Source organism: Pelodiscus sinensis, chromosome 9, assembly GCF_049634645.1.
Source record: "Pelodiscus sinensis isolate JC-2024 chromosome 9, ASM4963464v1, whole genome shotgun sequence".
Lineage (NCBI taxonomy): Eukaryota > Metazoa > Chordata > Testudines > Trionychidae > Pelodiscus > Pelodiscus sinensis.
The window spans coordinates 37156850-37173446 of record NC_134719.1 but is presented as its reverse complement, the minus strand read 5'-3'; the positions used below and the strand labels follow the sequence as shown (position 1 = coordinate 37173446).

Below are 16597 nucleotides of genomic sequence, written 5' to 3'. Positions count from 1 at the left end.
CGGGATTTTGCACAGAACACTTATCAAGTTCATTCTGAACATCCATCATTGAGACTGAATGAAAGTCACCCAAAAGGAGAGTTCCTCTGCCCTCTCATGGAGGATGCCATCATCTCAGAACAAAGTGTTCTGCTGTAGACCAATAAGCTAAGTTTTGTTACTTTTGGGCTTGAATAATTTAATGAACTTGACGTAGGGTTACCTTTAAGGATCACTTAACTACTTTAACTGGTGCAGAGTGTGGATGTCCAACTTCCAAGTAGGTTAAGTCAATGTGAGCATGTAAGGCTGTGTGTTCACTGGAAAGTTTTGGTGACAAAAGTACTGTCAACATTTAAAAGTTGCCAATAAGAAAGTCACCAAATCATGAATACACTGCCACACTCTGTCAATATATAGCCACATTGTTAGCTCTCCCATCGACAGAAAGAGCAAAGCAACGTGGTTATGCATTCCACAGTGCCTAGTGTCACCTTCAATTGCAAGGCACTGTGGGAGAGCATAATATAGTGTGTCCTTTTCCTTGCTTCATGTTCCACACCCAGTTGCTGAGACTCCCATGAGCCTCCGGACTTGAGAGTAGTTCATGGCTGCCTATTGCACCTGCAGTGAGCCCTTCTTCCTCGTCTGCTTTCACCTCTTCATCAAGAATTTTTGCAGCTGGGTTAAGTCCTGTTTCTGTTCATTCTCTACCTTCAGAAGTATCGACAGGGTCCTTGCCTGCAGACGGAGGGTACCCAACCAGGATTGTGTCCAGTTCTATGTAAAAATGGCATGTTTTTGCTACAGCACCAGACTAGCTGTTTGCTTGCCTCATCTTCTGGTATGACTGCTAGTGTTCCATTATCTTAGCTCTGCATTTGAAGGTGTCTCGCTCATATTCCATCTCATAAAAGACTGAAGAAATGTGACCATACATGTCCCAGTTCCTGTGGGTCACTCGAAGTTGTCATTGCACTGATACTTCATCCCACTCAATGATGAGATCCAGAAGCTCTGAGGTACTCCAAGCAGGAGAGCGTCTTGAGTGACAGCCACCCCTGATTCCCTGAGAAGATGCCATGAGGAGCACTACATGCTGAGCAAGACAAAAGGAAATGGATTTTAAAGTTTCTGGATCTTTTGACTGGAGGGGCACATTTCTGTTTATCTGTTTATGTGGCTGCAGAGCAGCAGAGTTTAATATGCTGGCCAGAGTGGCTAATCAGGCATTGTGGGAAACATCCTGGAATTCAATATACTAAACAAAAAAAGCTACTATAGTACACACTGTGTGACAGTCAGCAGAAAAGGGAAGGAGAGAAAAAAAGTCTCTCATGGAGGTGGACTTTTTTTGTTGCTGAAATTGAGCATTTTTCGTGACTTTTCTCACATTGCAATGTAAACGGGATTTGTTGATAATAAGAGGTTTTTTGTGACAAAATTTGCCAGTGTAGTCAAGCCCTACATCATATGCCGTGTCTTGACTTCACATCTGGAGAGATGAAGGGAGATTATGATTATCCAGGAAGCTGTAAATAACATGAGAGCTGGTCACCCCTGAGACTGCCTTGCCTGTTGTTTTCATTTCATCCAGCTGCAAATCTCTCGCTCTGTCCCCATATACGAACTGGGGGGCAGTAGAGCGTGGTTTGTGGTAGCTGCACGAACCTATAACTCAGTTATCCTAATTTGTCATTGCCCAGATCTGGTGATTTGTTAATTTTGACATTTGGCTAAATTCAGTGAGTAGCCAGAAACCTCCTTTGTTTAGACTTAAAAACCATCCTGTGTTTGTCCAAGAGCTATTGTAGGAGTATCACTCCCCCTTTCATTTTCTCAAACCTTTCAAAGTCTATAGCTTATCCTTTTAATATTTAGTCTCTTTTTATTTGTTTTTGCTCACCTTGTTTCAGTTGCAGCCTTTATCTCAAAATTCCCTGTCTGCACATATTTGTCTTTTGGCTCTAGTATTTCCAGTGTTGCATTTATATGCAGATACCATAGCTACTCTCCAACCTACCCCAGGTTACCTCCTTATTACTTTCTCTCCTCCCCCATTAAATTTCCTTAGTTTTTTTTCTCATAACTTAAATCCTTTTGTTTCCTTGAGGGCCAATGTTATCTAGTTCACTACTTAAAATTATTTCCTCTCCAACCACCCATCTGTTTATTTAGCTTGTTTCTTCTTTCTGCTACCAGCCTCTTTCTATAGATTACCCCATGCACTAATTTAAATTCTCTGACACAGCTGTATTCATTCTCTGAACTAGCATAGACTATTATGTTCCAGCTGTTGTAAAAAGAAACCTAGTGCCCACAAATCTACATCATTCTTGTTTGAACTACTTTTTAACCATACAACCAAGTTCTGTATCTGCCATCTCTACCTCATTGTGAGTCAAAACCATGCTGCAGCTACACTGGCATGATTTTGCGCAAATACTTTTAACAGAAAAGTTTTCCGTTAAAAGCATTTGCAGAAAAGAGCATCTAGATTGGCACAGATGCTTTTCCGCAAAAGCACTTTTTGAGGAAAAGCATCCGTGGCCAATCTAGACGCACTTTTACGCAAAAAAGCCCCGATCACCATTTTTGCAATCGGGGCTTTTTTGCGCAAAACAAATCTGAGCTGTCTACACTGGCCCTTTTGCGCAAAAGCTTTTGTGCAAACGGACTTTTGCCCAAACAAGAACAGCATAGTATTTCGACAAGAAGCACTGATTTCTTACATGAGATCGTCAGTGTTCTTGCGGAAATTCAATCAGCCGGTGTACACAGCTGGCAAGTTTTTTTGTTGCGGAAAAACTTGCCGGTCTAGACACAGCCTTGCTGTTTTTCAGTCTCTCAGGGGATTATTATGAGATTACATATTTTTGCTAGCAGCTCAGCCACTTCTCAAGCTCAACTATTGAAACTCTGGGATGTGATCAGGAGGGCCTGGTGTCCAGTTCCTCTTTCACGTATCAGTTTGTTCTGGATGCTCTTTTGATATCTCTGTTTCTGGGAGCAACTCATTTTCATTCTCAGAAGGAATAGGTTTCTCCCCACATGTTCTGTGGTGAAGACTAATGCAAATCATTTACATTCTCAGCAATGTCCTCATTCTCTTTAATTGTTTTCATTACTCCCTAATAACAGGACAGTCCTGAGTCACTGATTCTTTTTTACAGTCTATGGATATATAGGTTGTAAAGCACTCAGACGCTGTGATCAGAAGAACAATACAGATGCTTATACCAAAATAAATAACATTTTTAGGATCCTTCAGGATAAATATTGCTATACAACTGTAAGAAAGTATTATAAATATATTGTATTGCTTTATGTTTAATCATTTTCTTCACTCTCTACTTTTTCATCATTGTCATGGTCTCACAGATTTGAGAACACTGTTTAGCCATTTCATAGACTAGGCTTTATTTTTCTCTTATAGTAATTTAGCACCCACTAATCTTCCACATTATATATGCCAGCCTTTACTTTCTGTCCTCTACTCTTTGTAACTGTTCACTTGAGAGTGCTCAAAATTTCTAGTGATGAACTTTTCATTCACTTGTGGGAAGTGCTTTAGACCTTAAAACAAACAATAAGGCCACAGACATATGTGCTCCCTTTGGATTTTTTCTAAGAGACATAATGGTAGTATTGTGCACTGTTCTATAATAAAAGGATTCCTTTTAATTTATGTCCCTCATTTCTTGGGCATATTGTGTTTTATAATGTAATCTGTGTGAAACAAGCAACGGAGACAGCCAGTCAGCAAACCCAATGGTAAACCAAGCATGAACTAAAAAATTTATTTTAAAATACAGTTTTGCTAATATGGTTAATGAAAAGCTAATCACCTTACAATACTTTGCAAGTTACCATTTAAAATGCAGTTATAGTAATAAATGTCAGTGAAAATCAATACCATCTTATTCAACGGAACTGTTCCTTGTGTGAATTCAAAATCATATCTATTTATTTTCATGGCAAAAGGAGTTTTAACTGTTTTTACTCTTGTTAGCAGCAGTAAGTCAATGCAGTTAATGGATTCTACCCTGATTCACTTCTAAGCAACAGAATTGCTAATTAATTGCAATTGCGTGACCAAATTCTCCTGTTGGTTACACCTGTGCATCCCTATTGATGAGCACAGAGTAGCACAGGTGAAACTAAGGAAAGAATTCAAAACCAGTGGGATTGCATTGGTATAATTAAGGACAGAATTTAGCTTGCAGAATTTTATTGCTGGTGGTAAGGCAGAAGCCAAAAAGAACACAGCTTGACTTTCAGAATCTGCCCTGTGTTTTTAGGGCTGGTAATTAGCAGAAACATCATCATACTGTAAACTGTGAACATTTAATCTGGAGGCTATTGAGACAATAAACATGGAACCCCTTGATGCCATTTTAGAGAGTCATTTTTTTGAAGTGACAGGGTACTTTAAATAAAAATCCCAGGTATAGTATTTTTTTCTAAATATTTTGATCCAAGCAAGAAGCTCTGAAATAACTTCAGACATTGCACCTGTAAACATCATGTAAGTACTATTATTGTTTCTTTATTCATATAAATATACATTTCACTTTACAGCTATATAAAGACAAAGATCTTGGTCTAAAAATTGCATCAGCAATAAAGAACTAGCTAACAGAATTTAAAAAAATCATTTTCACAATATTTTGAAGGCACAAGAATGACTTTTTACAATTTGTAATATAGATGTATGTTTGATTCATCATATTGCAATAAACACCTCCTCTATGTATAAAATGCTAAGTTCCCATGCAGGTGTATTCATGTGCATTGTAAGAAGCAGCATGGGAGTTTGCTAAAACTTCAAAAACTTTGCACAACACACATCATTTTTTAATTGTCATTTCTAGGGAGCATTCCTTAAGCTTAATTTATTTTGTATACTTATGGGAGAGTCTCCATTCATACATCTTAAGGCCAAGAGGGACCATCATGAGCATTTAATATATGACACAGCCCTTAAAATTACACAAAGTAGTGCCTTCATCAAATCCATAAATGATTCTTGAACTAGGGCATAGCTTTTAGAAAGGCATGCAGTCTTGAATTAAAACCTTCTTATGCCAAAATAATCCATCAGATTCCTAGCTAGAGTGCTCCAGGTTGATCATGCACAGTATTTCTAGTTTGAACTTGTCTACCTTCAGCTTCTAGCCACTGGATCTTGCTATACCTTGGTCTGCTAGGGTACATCTATGCTGTAGCACTATTTCCTTGGTATTTGCAAGGTTCCAAAACTGAATTCAGTAGCAACCTGAAAAATGCACATAGTGTTTTTTTCTACGTTGAATATGAAAATACAGATATGAAAATTAATTTCTATTTAGTTGTGGAGTCATGCTACTCTCAGGTATCAATAGGTCATATTTTATGCTGAAAAGGCATTAATACCCTAACTATGTTGTCTAGTGGGAGCTGAAGGTCTCAACAGTTGGAAAAGGACAGTTGAAACCCTTACCCATATGTTGAGGTGTTGTTACAAAAACGGCAGTTGAGTACTTTGGCACTGGGAAAGAGATGCATCTGTACTTTCCTTTTCCTTCTGTGTGCAGATATGGTGGTTGACTTAGCAACCATTGGCAGCACTTCCTTCCCCCATTCCTCTACACAGATTCTGCTATTGCATTACATAGTGATAACTGGGTGCATTTGCTGAATATGTCACATCATACTGTATTCTAATATTGTCATTTAAATGATCATTGTTAAGCCTCAGAGTTCTGGCCACTTTTTCTGAAGATGAATGGGAGCCACTCACACCTCTCAAACTCAATGCAGGTTAAAAAGCAATTTTATTACCAAACATACTTTATTTTGAATTCAGTAACCGCTACTGAAAAATATCAAATATCAATTGTTGCATAGTTAAAGTACAGCATCCTATAGTGGGTGGGCAGGCTGAGGAAGACCATGCAGCATCAGTTTACATGTAATTGACATTTTGAAGCTTTCCTTTGCAGTCATAACAACTAAGATTATATTTATCGTGTGTTGAGAAGCACCATCCGGATGATCTGGGTTTGCTTGACATCTCTGAAAATGAGATCATTCTGAATAATAATAAACCTCACTAGTTTGATTCCCAATCCTGCAATAATTTTGTGGCTTCTGAAATATTAGAAAATAAGGCTTTGGCTATGGTTAATAAGTAATAAAAGTACAAATAAAAGTAGATTTATGTGTATTAATACATGTTTATGTATTTTACAATGGTCACCATTTTTGAGAGATTGCAACCAGATGGAACTGGAAATTGCTTATTTAAAAACTTAATGAAAGGTACATTGATCAAATACCTTGTATTCCTGGATAATAAGTATTTTTATATCTTACATTGAAGAATTCTATATCAGATATACTGTTCTTTCAGATGATGCCTAAACTGAAGCATTCAGTTCTAGAGGTTCTCTGTTTCTCATCAGGAGTTTGACATTGGGTGAGGGTTGTGAGTGTTTTACTTGGCTTGGATCAAACCCATAGGCTATGTCTAGACTACATGCCTCTGTCGACAAAAGCATGTAAAATAGGCTACCCGACATAGTCAGTGAAGTGGGGATTTAAATATCCCTGGCTTCATTAAAATAAAATGGCCACCGCGCTCTGCTGGCTCAGCTGATTGTCGGCACAGAAGGGCAGTCCAGATGCAGATCGGTCAACAGGGGAAGCCTTTGTCAATTGCTCCCTTATGTCTTGTGAAACGAGGTTTACAAGAGTGGTCAACAAAGATTTCCCCTGTCGACCAATCCATGTCTTGACTGCTGCGCTGTGCCGACAATCAGCTGAGCCGGCACAGCATGGCAGCCATTTTTATTTTCATGAAGCCGGGGATATTTAAATCCCCGTTTCATTGACTGTCAGGTAGCCTATTTTACATGCCTCTGCCGACAGAGGCATGTAGTCTAGACATACCCATACTGATAATCACAGTTTTTACCTTATCTATAATGGAAAATTACTAGAAATCCAGTACTGCAGTGACTGTTACAAAACTCCTATAATGTACAGAGATCTAGCTACTACTGTGAGATATGCATTTTTTTTTAAACTGGGGTAAAACTTATCTTTCATTTATTTAGTTCAAATGTATTTTAATTATGTAGAATCTTTAAAATGACTTAACAAATTTTTCAAATTCTGGTCCTTTGTAAATTGTCACTTTGTCACCCCATCCGATGGATAGTATTCAAAGTTTTATTAATTTCATGAGTTGATTGAAATCAGTTATATTTTCCTCCAACATCACTATCCATGAGACTAGTATCACAGCAACATTCTTTTGCTGCCAATGCCAATATACACATTAAAAATATACAGCATTAAAAATTCAGCATATGCTAACAGTTAGCACACAGCAGAATCTGAGATACCAGTTTTCCCTGTGCTTGGAATATAGAGTAACTATGGAAGCTTTATAATACAACCACTGTAGAATACTTTTAATATATATTGAAGTATATATTATTTTTGTGCAGAGAGGATTTGAGAAGGGAAATACTACTTGTGTGCCTTGGGGACAGTCGATAATGTATATTGATTCAGGGCAAGAGCGTGAATGACCACATTTGCTCATAAAGGGTGAAATTTGGTCACCCTTGGCAATGAGCTTTGTGTTTGAGTGTTACTACCCGGAATAATATGGAGCAATATTATGGGCTGATGGGCTTCTCAGATGCTACTGCAGACCATCAGCTACTGATGGTGTTCTCTGCAGCTGTTACAGCAATGGAATGTCATCACAGCCATGTCTCCAAATTACAGACAGTAATGCATCTCCCTGACCCTCTCTGTGGGGGTTACCTGTATGGTTACTTCAAGGAAGGGGTACAGAGGTAGCAAGCCTGACTACTACTAAACACTGAGCTCTGTCTAATGGGAACTCTTTTTCACTATTGCTGAAATATCTTGCATGCTTCGTGTGTCAAGCAACATTCCACTTATTCTGATGAACAAACAAAGAGAAAGAACAATGACATGGGAATGTTCTGCACCACATGAGAAAAACCAAAGACAATCACTGTAACATAAGAAAACATTGTAATCATAGGGGGTAGCTGTGGAGAGTTAAATTAATCCCTGAGTTATATTCGCTTCTCTGCTGCTATCAGTTCACTCTATAATCGTGAATATGTCACTGCTGTTATTCCACATGTAAAATGAGAACATAATGCTCATCCACTCTACTAAAGATATCTAAAGCTGACAAGCGCAACACACAGGAAGCACAAATGGGTTTACATTAATGTTGTCTAGTTTTTGTTTGAGAGAGAAACTTGTTTGCATCTGATACATCACATTTAGCCTTCTCTAAGTATAATTGCATGCATTTAGTTTTATTAAGCAAGCATTTAGGGGTCTGCAAGCTTCCATTTGCACAGGTAGTTCCCTTGAACACAAGTGTTGTTTACTTGAAAAGGATTAGAAGGATGAATCCCTGGTATTGTAAGTTTACAATAAAGAGCTGATTCTCAAGCCATTTGCTTGTCTTCCGATGGAGACAAAAGTGATGTTTGTTGGTCTCGTTGTCCCTTTTCGTTTAATGATGTCCCTTTCTTTTTCTACGTTGAATACTTAAATCTGTGCTAATGAAAAGTGACCAAGGACAACCACATTGCATGTGTCACATCACTTCTCTTTTGTGCCTATAGTGCTACATAATGGTGGCTAAGCATAAATAAATTAAATAGCACATTTTAAATGAAGTGATAAATGCATAGTATCATTGTGGACAGACAAACATTTGTAGATCTGCCTACATTGTAACTTTATGTGCATTCAATACCCTTTATCTACATTTTATGATATAGGAAGTGTGAGAAATATAGCAAATTTTAGCATTTATTTCCAAAACTTTAAATATTGCCAGGGTAACTAAAGAAATTATCATGTTAAAATACTGTACAGGGTTCTTATATGCCTATTTTTTTTAAAAAAAAAACCACCAAACTTAGGAATCTTCTAAATTATTCTGTTTTTTCTCCCTAGGATGTAATTGGAAAAGCACTGCAGTTCATTGGAACATATGGTGAGCTTAACAACACAGAGCAAGTTGTGGCTCTGATTGACAAGGAAATGTGCATCAACTGTGGCAAATGCTACATGACCTGTAATGATTCTGGCTACCAGGTAAGAACACAGCTGTAATTAGCAAAAAGGCACAGTGAGTTATCTTTCTGTTTCTGAGAGAGAATCCACCTTCTGTTAAAGCATGTGGCAAAAACAGCTGTATATAATATTGGCTTTTACCACCAGCATAGTCTTTATAACACAAGAACGAGGGGTCACCAAATGAAAATAATAGCTAGCAGGTTTAAAACAAACAAAAGGAAGTATTTCTTCTCATAATGCACAATCAATCTGTGGAACTCTTTGCCACAGGATATTATGAAGGCCAAGACTATAATTGGTTCAAAACAGAACTAGATACATTCATGGAGAATAGCCAGGATGGGAAGGTATGGTATTCCTAGCCTCTGTTTGTCAGAAGCTGGGAATAAGCAACAGGGAATGGATCACTTGATGTTTACCTGCTCTGTTCATTCCCTCTGGGGCACCTGGTACTGGCCCCTATTGGAAGACCAGATATGGGGCTAGCTGGGCCTATGGTCCAATCCAGTATACGTTCTATACTAAACTGAGAGAACCTTGATGGATGCATTTTTAAGGGTTTTCCATGTACCAGTCATTGTGGATTTTGTTGGAAACTTCACTGCATGCTGTCAGAGCCAATCTCTATGACATCTACATCAGGCATTTTTTGTTTTACTTTTTTTGTGGGGTGAGGGGTTATAGGGAGCAAATAAATGAAGATTCAGTATGGACTGCTGCAAATTCAGTTCTTCAAAGGTCCTTGGGTAACTAAGGAAGAAGCAACATGATTCATCCCCCTTCAACCCAGAGGGCAATGGGAAGAAAGAAAATATGCCCACCTGCCAGGTATTCATTCAAAAATCTGAGCTTTGCTGGAAGATTGTGTGTCTAACCTTGAAGCAGTCCTGATTAGGGACATATTTACATCCGTATGAATCAGCCCTCCAATATGATGAAATAACTGCCCTGGGGATTAGAAAGGGCTTGGTTGGTTGATAGGTCCAGACATCACTGTACATGTCATGATTTTGAGCTTTGAGAACTGTTCAAAGGAAACTCTTTATTCCTTAAGTTCTACCATATACAGTAACATACAGTTCTGTGAAAATCACTGTATTTCTGTGAACTGTTCTTTGCCCTACCATCGCACATCTAATAAAAAGAAAGTAAAGCTAAGATTTGCCATTTTAGGTAGCCTGTTCTCTTCTCAAACTTAGTAGGATGCACTAAAATCCCTGTGGAAGTCAATAGTCCTTGTAGTATTAATTTTCATGACTCCTATCCACCCGGTATAGCCGTCTGTATTTTAACTGGGCAACAATTCTATATATTTCAATATCTTTATTTTGAATTAAAAGTATTTTGAATTCCTTATGTTTGGTAGTAAAACTGATTTTTAACTAAATGTAAATATGTTTTTGTAAAAATCATTTACTGCAACAATTAATATGGGGCAAAACAAAGCACTCTGATTTTTCTCTTATTTTTTTATGTTTAAGCTAAGCCCAGACTGTGCTATGACAGTAGCCTAATTTTTCTAGCACTGATACTGAATGTTCCATTTGGCCTATCAGCCTTCAGGGTCTTCACGCCTTTGCTATCTTCCCTTATTGGATCATAAGTATCTCCCCATGCTTTCACAGCGTTTGTCTATTCCACTGTGACATCAAGCTCTATAGAGCAGAGTTCCTTGGTTCGAATCTCCATTCAGTCCACCAAACCTTGTCATCAGATTAGAAGAGTCATTGTAAAGTCCTGAAACCTAAGCTTTCACCCAGCTACCCTAAGCTATTTTAATAGAAAAAAATTATCCCAATAGGAAACAGTTTTAAAGCTGTAAATGCAATTTTAAAATTCAAATTTAAAAAGCCATTTGTCATTTTGAATCAAAATTCTTTTGGTAAATAAAGTAATTTAAACCACAATAAATGCTGTAAGCACGCTATGTGAGGACATTAGGGCTATGTCTACACTGCAGTAGACATAGCCCAGTATCCCAAAATAGCTGCAGTATCCCAAAATAGCTATTCGGCGTCTTTTGAGTGCACCAATTATTTCAAATTATAATGGGCTCACAATTACGATGTGCCTGTACATCTCATTCTATGAGGAGTATGGAACATTTTGGAATAGCGATTTATTTTGAAATAAGTGTTTAAACAGTTCTAAATTTTGAAATAAGCTATTTCAAATTAACATTGAAATAAGATACACAATTTGAGCTAGGCAAATTGCATATCTTATTTTGACCTATGGTGCAGTGTAGATGCACCCTATAGGTCTTCTGAATTCTTACACAAAAAGAGGAACAGAGATCCACAATGGACAACAAGTCTGAGATTGTTAAACACACCCAAGGGCTGTACTTGTTTTCCTATTACACAGCATACGTCAACATGTTCGTTGGCAGTTTTCAGGCTGCAGGGGTGTAAGATTTTGCTGAGTTTGGGCAAGCAGAAGAGTTGGCTTCTATGGCAATGGTTAGTTGGCAATATGCAGGCTATCATAAGCACCTGCAGGCACTAAGCAAGTGGTTTGTAAAGTTTATTTAGATAACAGAAATTAATGAAAATGAAGCAGTCACAGGAAACAATGCAGCTGGCCCCATTAGGGAGGAAAGGGAAAATTATGGCATAGAAAAGAAAAAAGCAAGCAACACACCATACAATAGGACAGACCCACAATATATCCATTACAAAAATTATTGTGGTGGTGCTCTTATAACAATATTCTAGAATATTCTACAGGAACAGTGTAAAATACTAGCTCTTACAATGGAAATGCTACAGTGTTGGGCAATTTTAGGGAAGAACAATACGATATTTATAGTAAGGATCAGTACCCAGGGCTGTTGGAACAATTTCTAAAGCGGGGAGGTGGATGCTGAGAGCTGTTGAACCAAATCCTATTTATGATGGAAACCACTTCAAATCAGGAGGTAAGTGGGGGGTTGTGTCTGCAACTTGCTTTGATATAACTTTTAAAAAATCAGAAATAACAAAAAGAAAACAGCTAGCCCCCTGAAGCTTTTCATGATTATAAAGAATACTTTCCCATCTCTTACTTGCAAAGGATCAAACATTTTAAAAAAATAACAAATTTGAAGGCAGATTTTTGTGTTTCCAACATTTCCAGCTTGCTGGACACACCCATCCTTTCATCTCGGCAGAGACTTCACTTTGTAGGACTGAAGCAAAAAAGTGTAATTAATGTTAAGTCAAGCAGAAATGAATTGGGAGGTTCCGAGTTAGTCACTTGCACGTCACCATGAACAATCTTTTCATGAATTGTTAAAACCAACACACAGAGAACCTTTCTTTGTATCTTAAACCAGACTAGAATTTGGAAGCTCAGACTGTTAATACTAAATCAGTTAATACTTGATAGTAAGATGTCATTCTCCTGTGACAACTATTCATGAGCCTCTTTACTAGTGGAACACCAAAATACACATTAGGAAACCTCTCTTCTGTTTTTGAGTGTTGGCGCTTGGGAAGGTACAGAGAAGGCTATATTTAAAGCAGTCAGTACTGCTGCTGGAGCAGAACTGTACAACCTCTCTTTTAAAAAAAGTCTGATTTCATAAGGAAACAAATACTATTTTCTCCTAACCCCATTGCAAGCAGGTTTTGAGGAAAAGCTCACAAAGTTCCAAATATTGCAAATACCTGCACACATATGCTTTACAAAGTATCAGTGATGTCATTGAAGCCAATATAGCTGCTCTTAAAGCATGGAGATAAGTGCTTGTGTAACTCTTATGCCCCATAAGTCTACTTCAATTAATGCTGTTACAGTAGGGTAGGAAAAGGCCACATCAAGAGCCCCAATTATCAGGCATCGAAAGGTCTTACCATTCATACGTCGCAAGGGAAGAATGACATTTGTTGGGGAAACCTTTAACATAGAATTCCCTGAATTTTCCATTTTAGCTCTCTGCTGATGCAAAGCTTCCTTTTCTGGAAATCCTTCTATATAAATGTTTTAATTCTATTTCTATTAAAATTACATTTATCATGGAAGACAAAGTTTAGGGCCAAACAGGAAATAATAGTTCTGTTTCAGAAAAGATTTCAAGGTTTCAAATTTTGTTTTTCTTCTGTATCAGGGCCAGAACAAGATCTTGCCAACCTTTTTACAAATCAGAAGAGCAAGAGATTTTTAACCGCAGTGGTTAGGCCCAGCTGTATCTGATGCAGACTAATATGAGATTAAAAATTCTGCTCTTGATCTCCCTTCACTTGGCCAGAAATGGCATTCCTGATGCAATATCATAGAAATCAGAATTTTTCATAACACATTTTTATTTCAATGAAGCAGTATTTTACAAAAGAACAACGTTCTGTTTGTGACATTGTTCAGTGTAGTGGTTGGGGTATTGTAATGCATTGGTGGTTGAAAATTCACTCTGACAAAACTCTGGGGAAGGAGTTCCTAGAAACAGTGATTATACTTTCCACACTTTGCCTCAAATATGCTACGAAGGGTACACTGCAGGGCTTGACTCAGGAGTTGGAGTAAGAAGTCTTCCAGTTTGACAGTATTTAGACACTATTTAGAAATAACTGCCTTCTGTGTAGAGGTAAGTTATTTCGGAACAGCACTAGTTATTTTGAAATAGTTTTGCAATGCAGAGATACCCTGAGTGTGTTCCCTAGAGGTAAATATTTGTAAGTATTATGAAGGAAAAATTTTTTAGGACAGATTTAAGTAAGGAGAGAATGTGGATCTGATTCTATGGCTCTGGTACAGATACTCATGCAGATTTGGAGAAGTCAAACAGAATGCATTTTTGTGCAGTGTACTATTTCTAGCATAATTTTTATACCACTCCTTTGCAAATAAACAAATGTAGTGCCTTATCCTTCACTTTTAAACTTCCAGTAATTTACATAGCCAATATTTATTTCTTTGACCTCAAAGTTTGTTCCCTTGAGTTTAAAGTTAGTCTGATTTTGTTTTTTAAACTGGTGTTTTACAGGTGACATATTGAAGCTACAACTATGACTTCATATTAAAAATATTTTTCACACTAAGGGCATAGTCCTTGGAAACTTCCGAGATTAAGCAGTCCTGTTTGCCCCAATCCTAGATATCCCTTACACATGCGGCAAAGTATGTGCCATCCCTCACTAGATTTAACTGCATTAGATTGTTTGCATCTTGCAGAGAATAAAAGTCAAAAGAACACATGATTGTATTTACAATCGGTCTCATGCAGAATACATACAGGACTAGTCTGTATATCACTTCTGTACCAATAAGCCTGGTGAATTGCTGTGTTATGAAACATTTTCCTCCAATGAGGTAAAAATATCTTAATGGAAGTTTAATCTTAGAGGGCCATATTCATCCCTTGTGTAAATCGATTTATGATGTGGGGCTTTCACCCAGGAGTAATTTGGTTCTACAGTTCTCATTTTAAACTATAGTTTTTTTTACAGGCATTTCAACTGTTGCTATAGCTGCAGTGCAGTATCACACACACATCTTGAAGTACAGTACTGCAGATACTAAAATGGGGCTATTTTTGATCTTTTCCATAAGTGACATCAATACTATGTATTTCTCTTCACAGGCTATACAGTTTGATCCAGAAACCCACCTGCCCACTGTTACTGACAGTTGTACAGGCTGCAATCTGTGTCTCAGTGTCTGCCCTATTATTGACTGCATCAGAATGGTTTCCAGGACAACACCTTATGAACCAAAGAGAGGTCTGCCCTTAGCTGTGAACTCAGTGTGTTGAGGTGATCAGTCCAGCAGTTAATGTGAACTTTACATTTCCCTGATGCGGTAAATTTGCTTTCCAATTAGTACTTCCAATTTTAACTGTATTAAAATACATAACATTGATAGCTTGTAATGATGGCTTTTTTCTCCAGTGATTATTTTAAAGGCAACCTATTTTCTCAGAATTGAGAAAAGCAGTGATTAGTTGATAGCTGTCAGTTGTCCATTATATGAAAAACTTTTTCTTTCGCAAATATCTGATACGATGATTAATCTTTATAGAGCTTCTAGTTGTAAACATAATTAAGTGAGCGTTTTTATCTAACTACAATTTAACATGCTAGCAAACTGTTTCCAAGGAGACATTCTGTAATTAAACATTACATTTAATTTTTAAAATTTCTTTGAAATTGTAATTAGCTATATTCTACGCAAACAAAGCAGTGTGGCTTGCTCTCTTTCCCAAAAAAAGATGTGAAAGGAGCTTTAAAATAATATTTCTAATCGGATTAATCTTTTTCAGCTGCTTCAGTATACAATATAGTATTGTTATAGCTTCCTCAATTCAACTTTACATAAGACTTTTCTAAAAATAAATTTGTTAATCACTGATCTATATTGCACTCTTCATATTTGTTATTCATATTGTCTAGATTATTTTCCTCTAGCGAACAAACACAGACACTTCTTAAAATGGTTTAAACTTTGTTATTACAGAATCCAGGTGTTATTTCAAGTTTTGATTAACACCTTTTTTCGGCATAGACAAAGTCTAAATAATTTTTAATTGTGCTAATTAATGCTTCAGCAACTATCATTTAAAGATTTCATTACTCGAGAATAGTCTGTGTTAACTCTCTATGCTTCCCTATGACTGTGTTTACACTGTGAATTAGGAGTGTGATTTGTAGCACAAGTAAACAGTTATGCTAGTTCCCATCAAGCTAGCATGAGCTGTGCCTCCACTGTTAATGCTGCGGTGACTACTGTGCTATTTATACTGATACAACTCAATGACCTCTCGAGGTCCCTTCCAGTTCTAGTGTTCTATGATTCTATGATGAGAGCTAGCATGAGTACACGTGTGTGAGCTGGGAATCACATCCTTAGCTCATTGTGCAGATGTAGCTTCCATGGTAGATGTACTGAATTATTCTCCATCCTCCCAATTATTCTTCCTTCGTGGTTATGTTTGGCCACAGTAATCTTACAGCCAAAATGAAATAGAAATTTGTCAGGATTGCCAACAGAGTATTTTAGCCTTAATCAATGTTTAATTCTCATTAGCAGCTTTCTCAAACAAGTTTATTGGTATCTTCTTTATGCATGTCTGAATATAAAACCATTAGTTTCATAATAAATAATAAATGTGTTCAGTTAATTGTGATCAGGAAAACTCATAATCTTTGATTATACACATTTCAGTATTTTCTGCTCTTCGGTTTATATATGTATACCTAATTATAAATAAATAGCATTAAGCAAGTTGTGGGTGTTCTTGCATGTATTCATTTGCTAAATAGGTTTTCTTGTGTGGGGCATTTTTTAAGTTTGCTGTCAGATGGTCTTTCATTATCCTAAAAACAACAAATGGTCTGGTAGCACTTTATAGACTAACAAAACATGTAGGAGGTATCATGAGCTTTTGTGGGCACAGCCCACTTCTTCAGATAACTCCGGTCATCTGAAGAAGTGAGCTGTGCCACGAAAGCTCATGATACCATCTATATGTTTTGTTAGTCTATAAAGTACTACCAGACCATTTGTTGTTTTT

General features: G+C 37.2%; 1 protein-coding gene across 4 annotated transcripts in view; it reads left to right on the top strand.

Moving 5' to 3' along the window:
* The window catches only part of DPYD (dihydropyrimidine dehydrogenase), a 680031-nt gene extending 663723 nt beyond the window's left edge, over nt 1-16308 (top strand). For all 4 annotated transcript variants that reach the window (XM_075936591.1, XM_075936588.1, XM_075936587.1 and 1 more), the window contains 2 exons: nt 8986-9126; nt 14669-16308. In XM_075936591.1, the coding sequence (XP_075792706.1) occupies nt 8986-9126; nt 14669-14839 (312 nt within the window). In that variant the 3' untranslated portion in view covers nt 14840-16308. The remainder of the gene's footprint in view (nt 1-8985; nt 9127-14668) is intronic.
* The last annotated feature ends 289 nt before the right edge of the window (nt 16309-16597 follow it).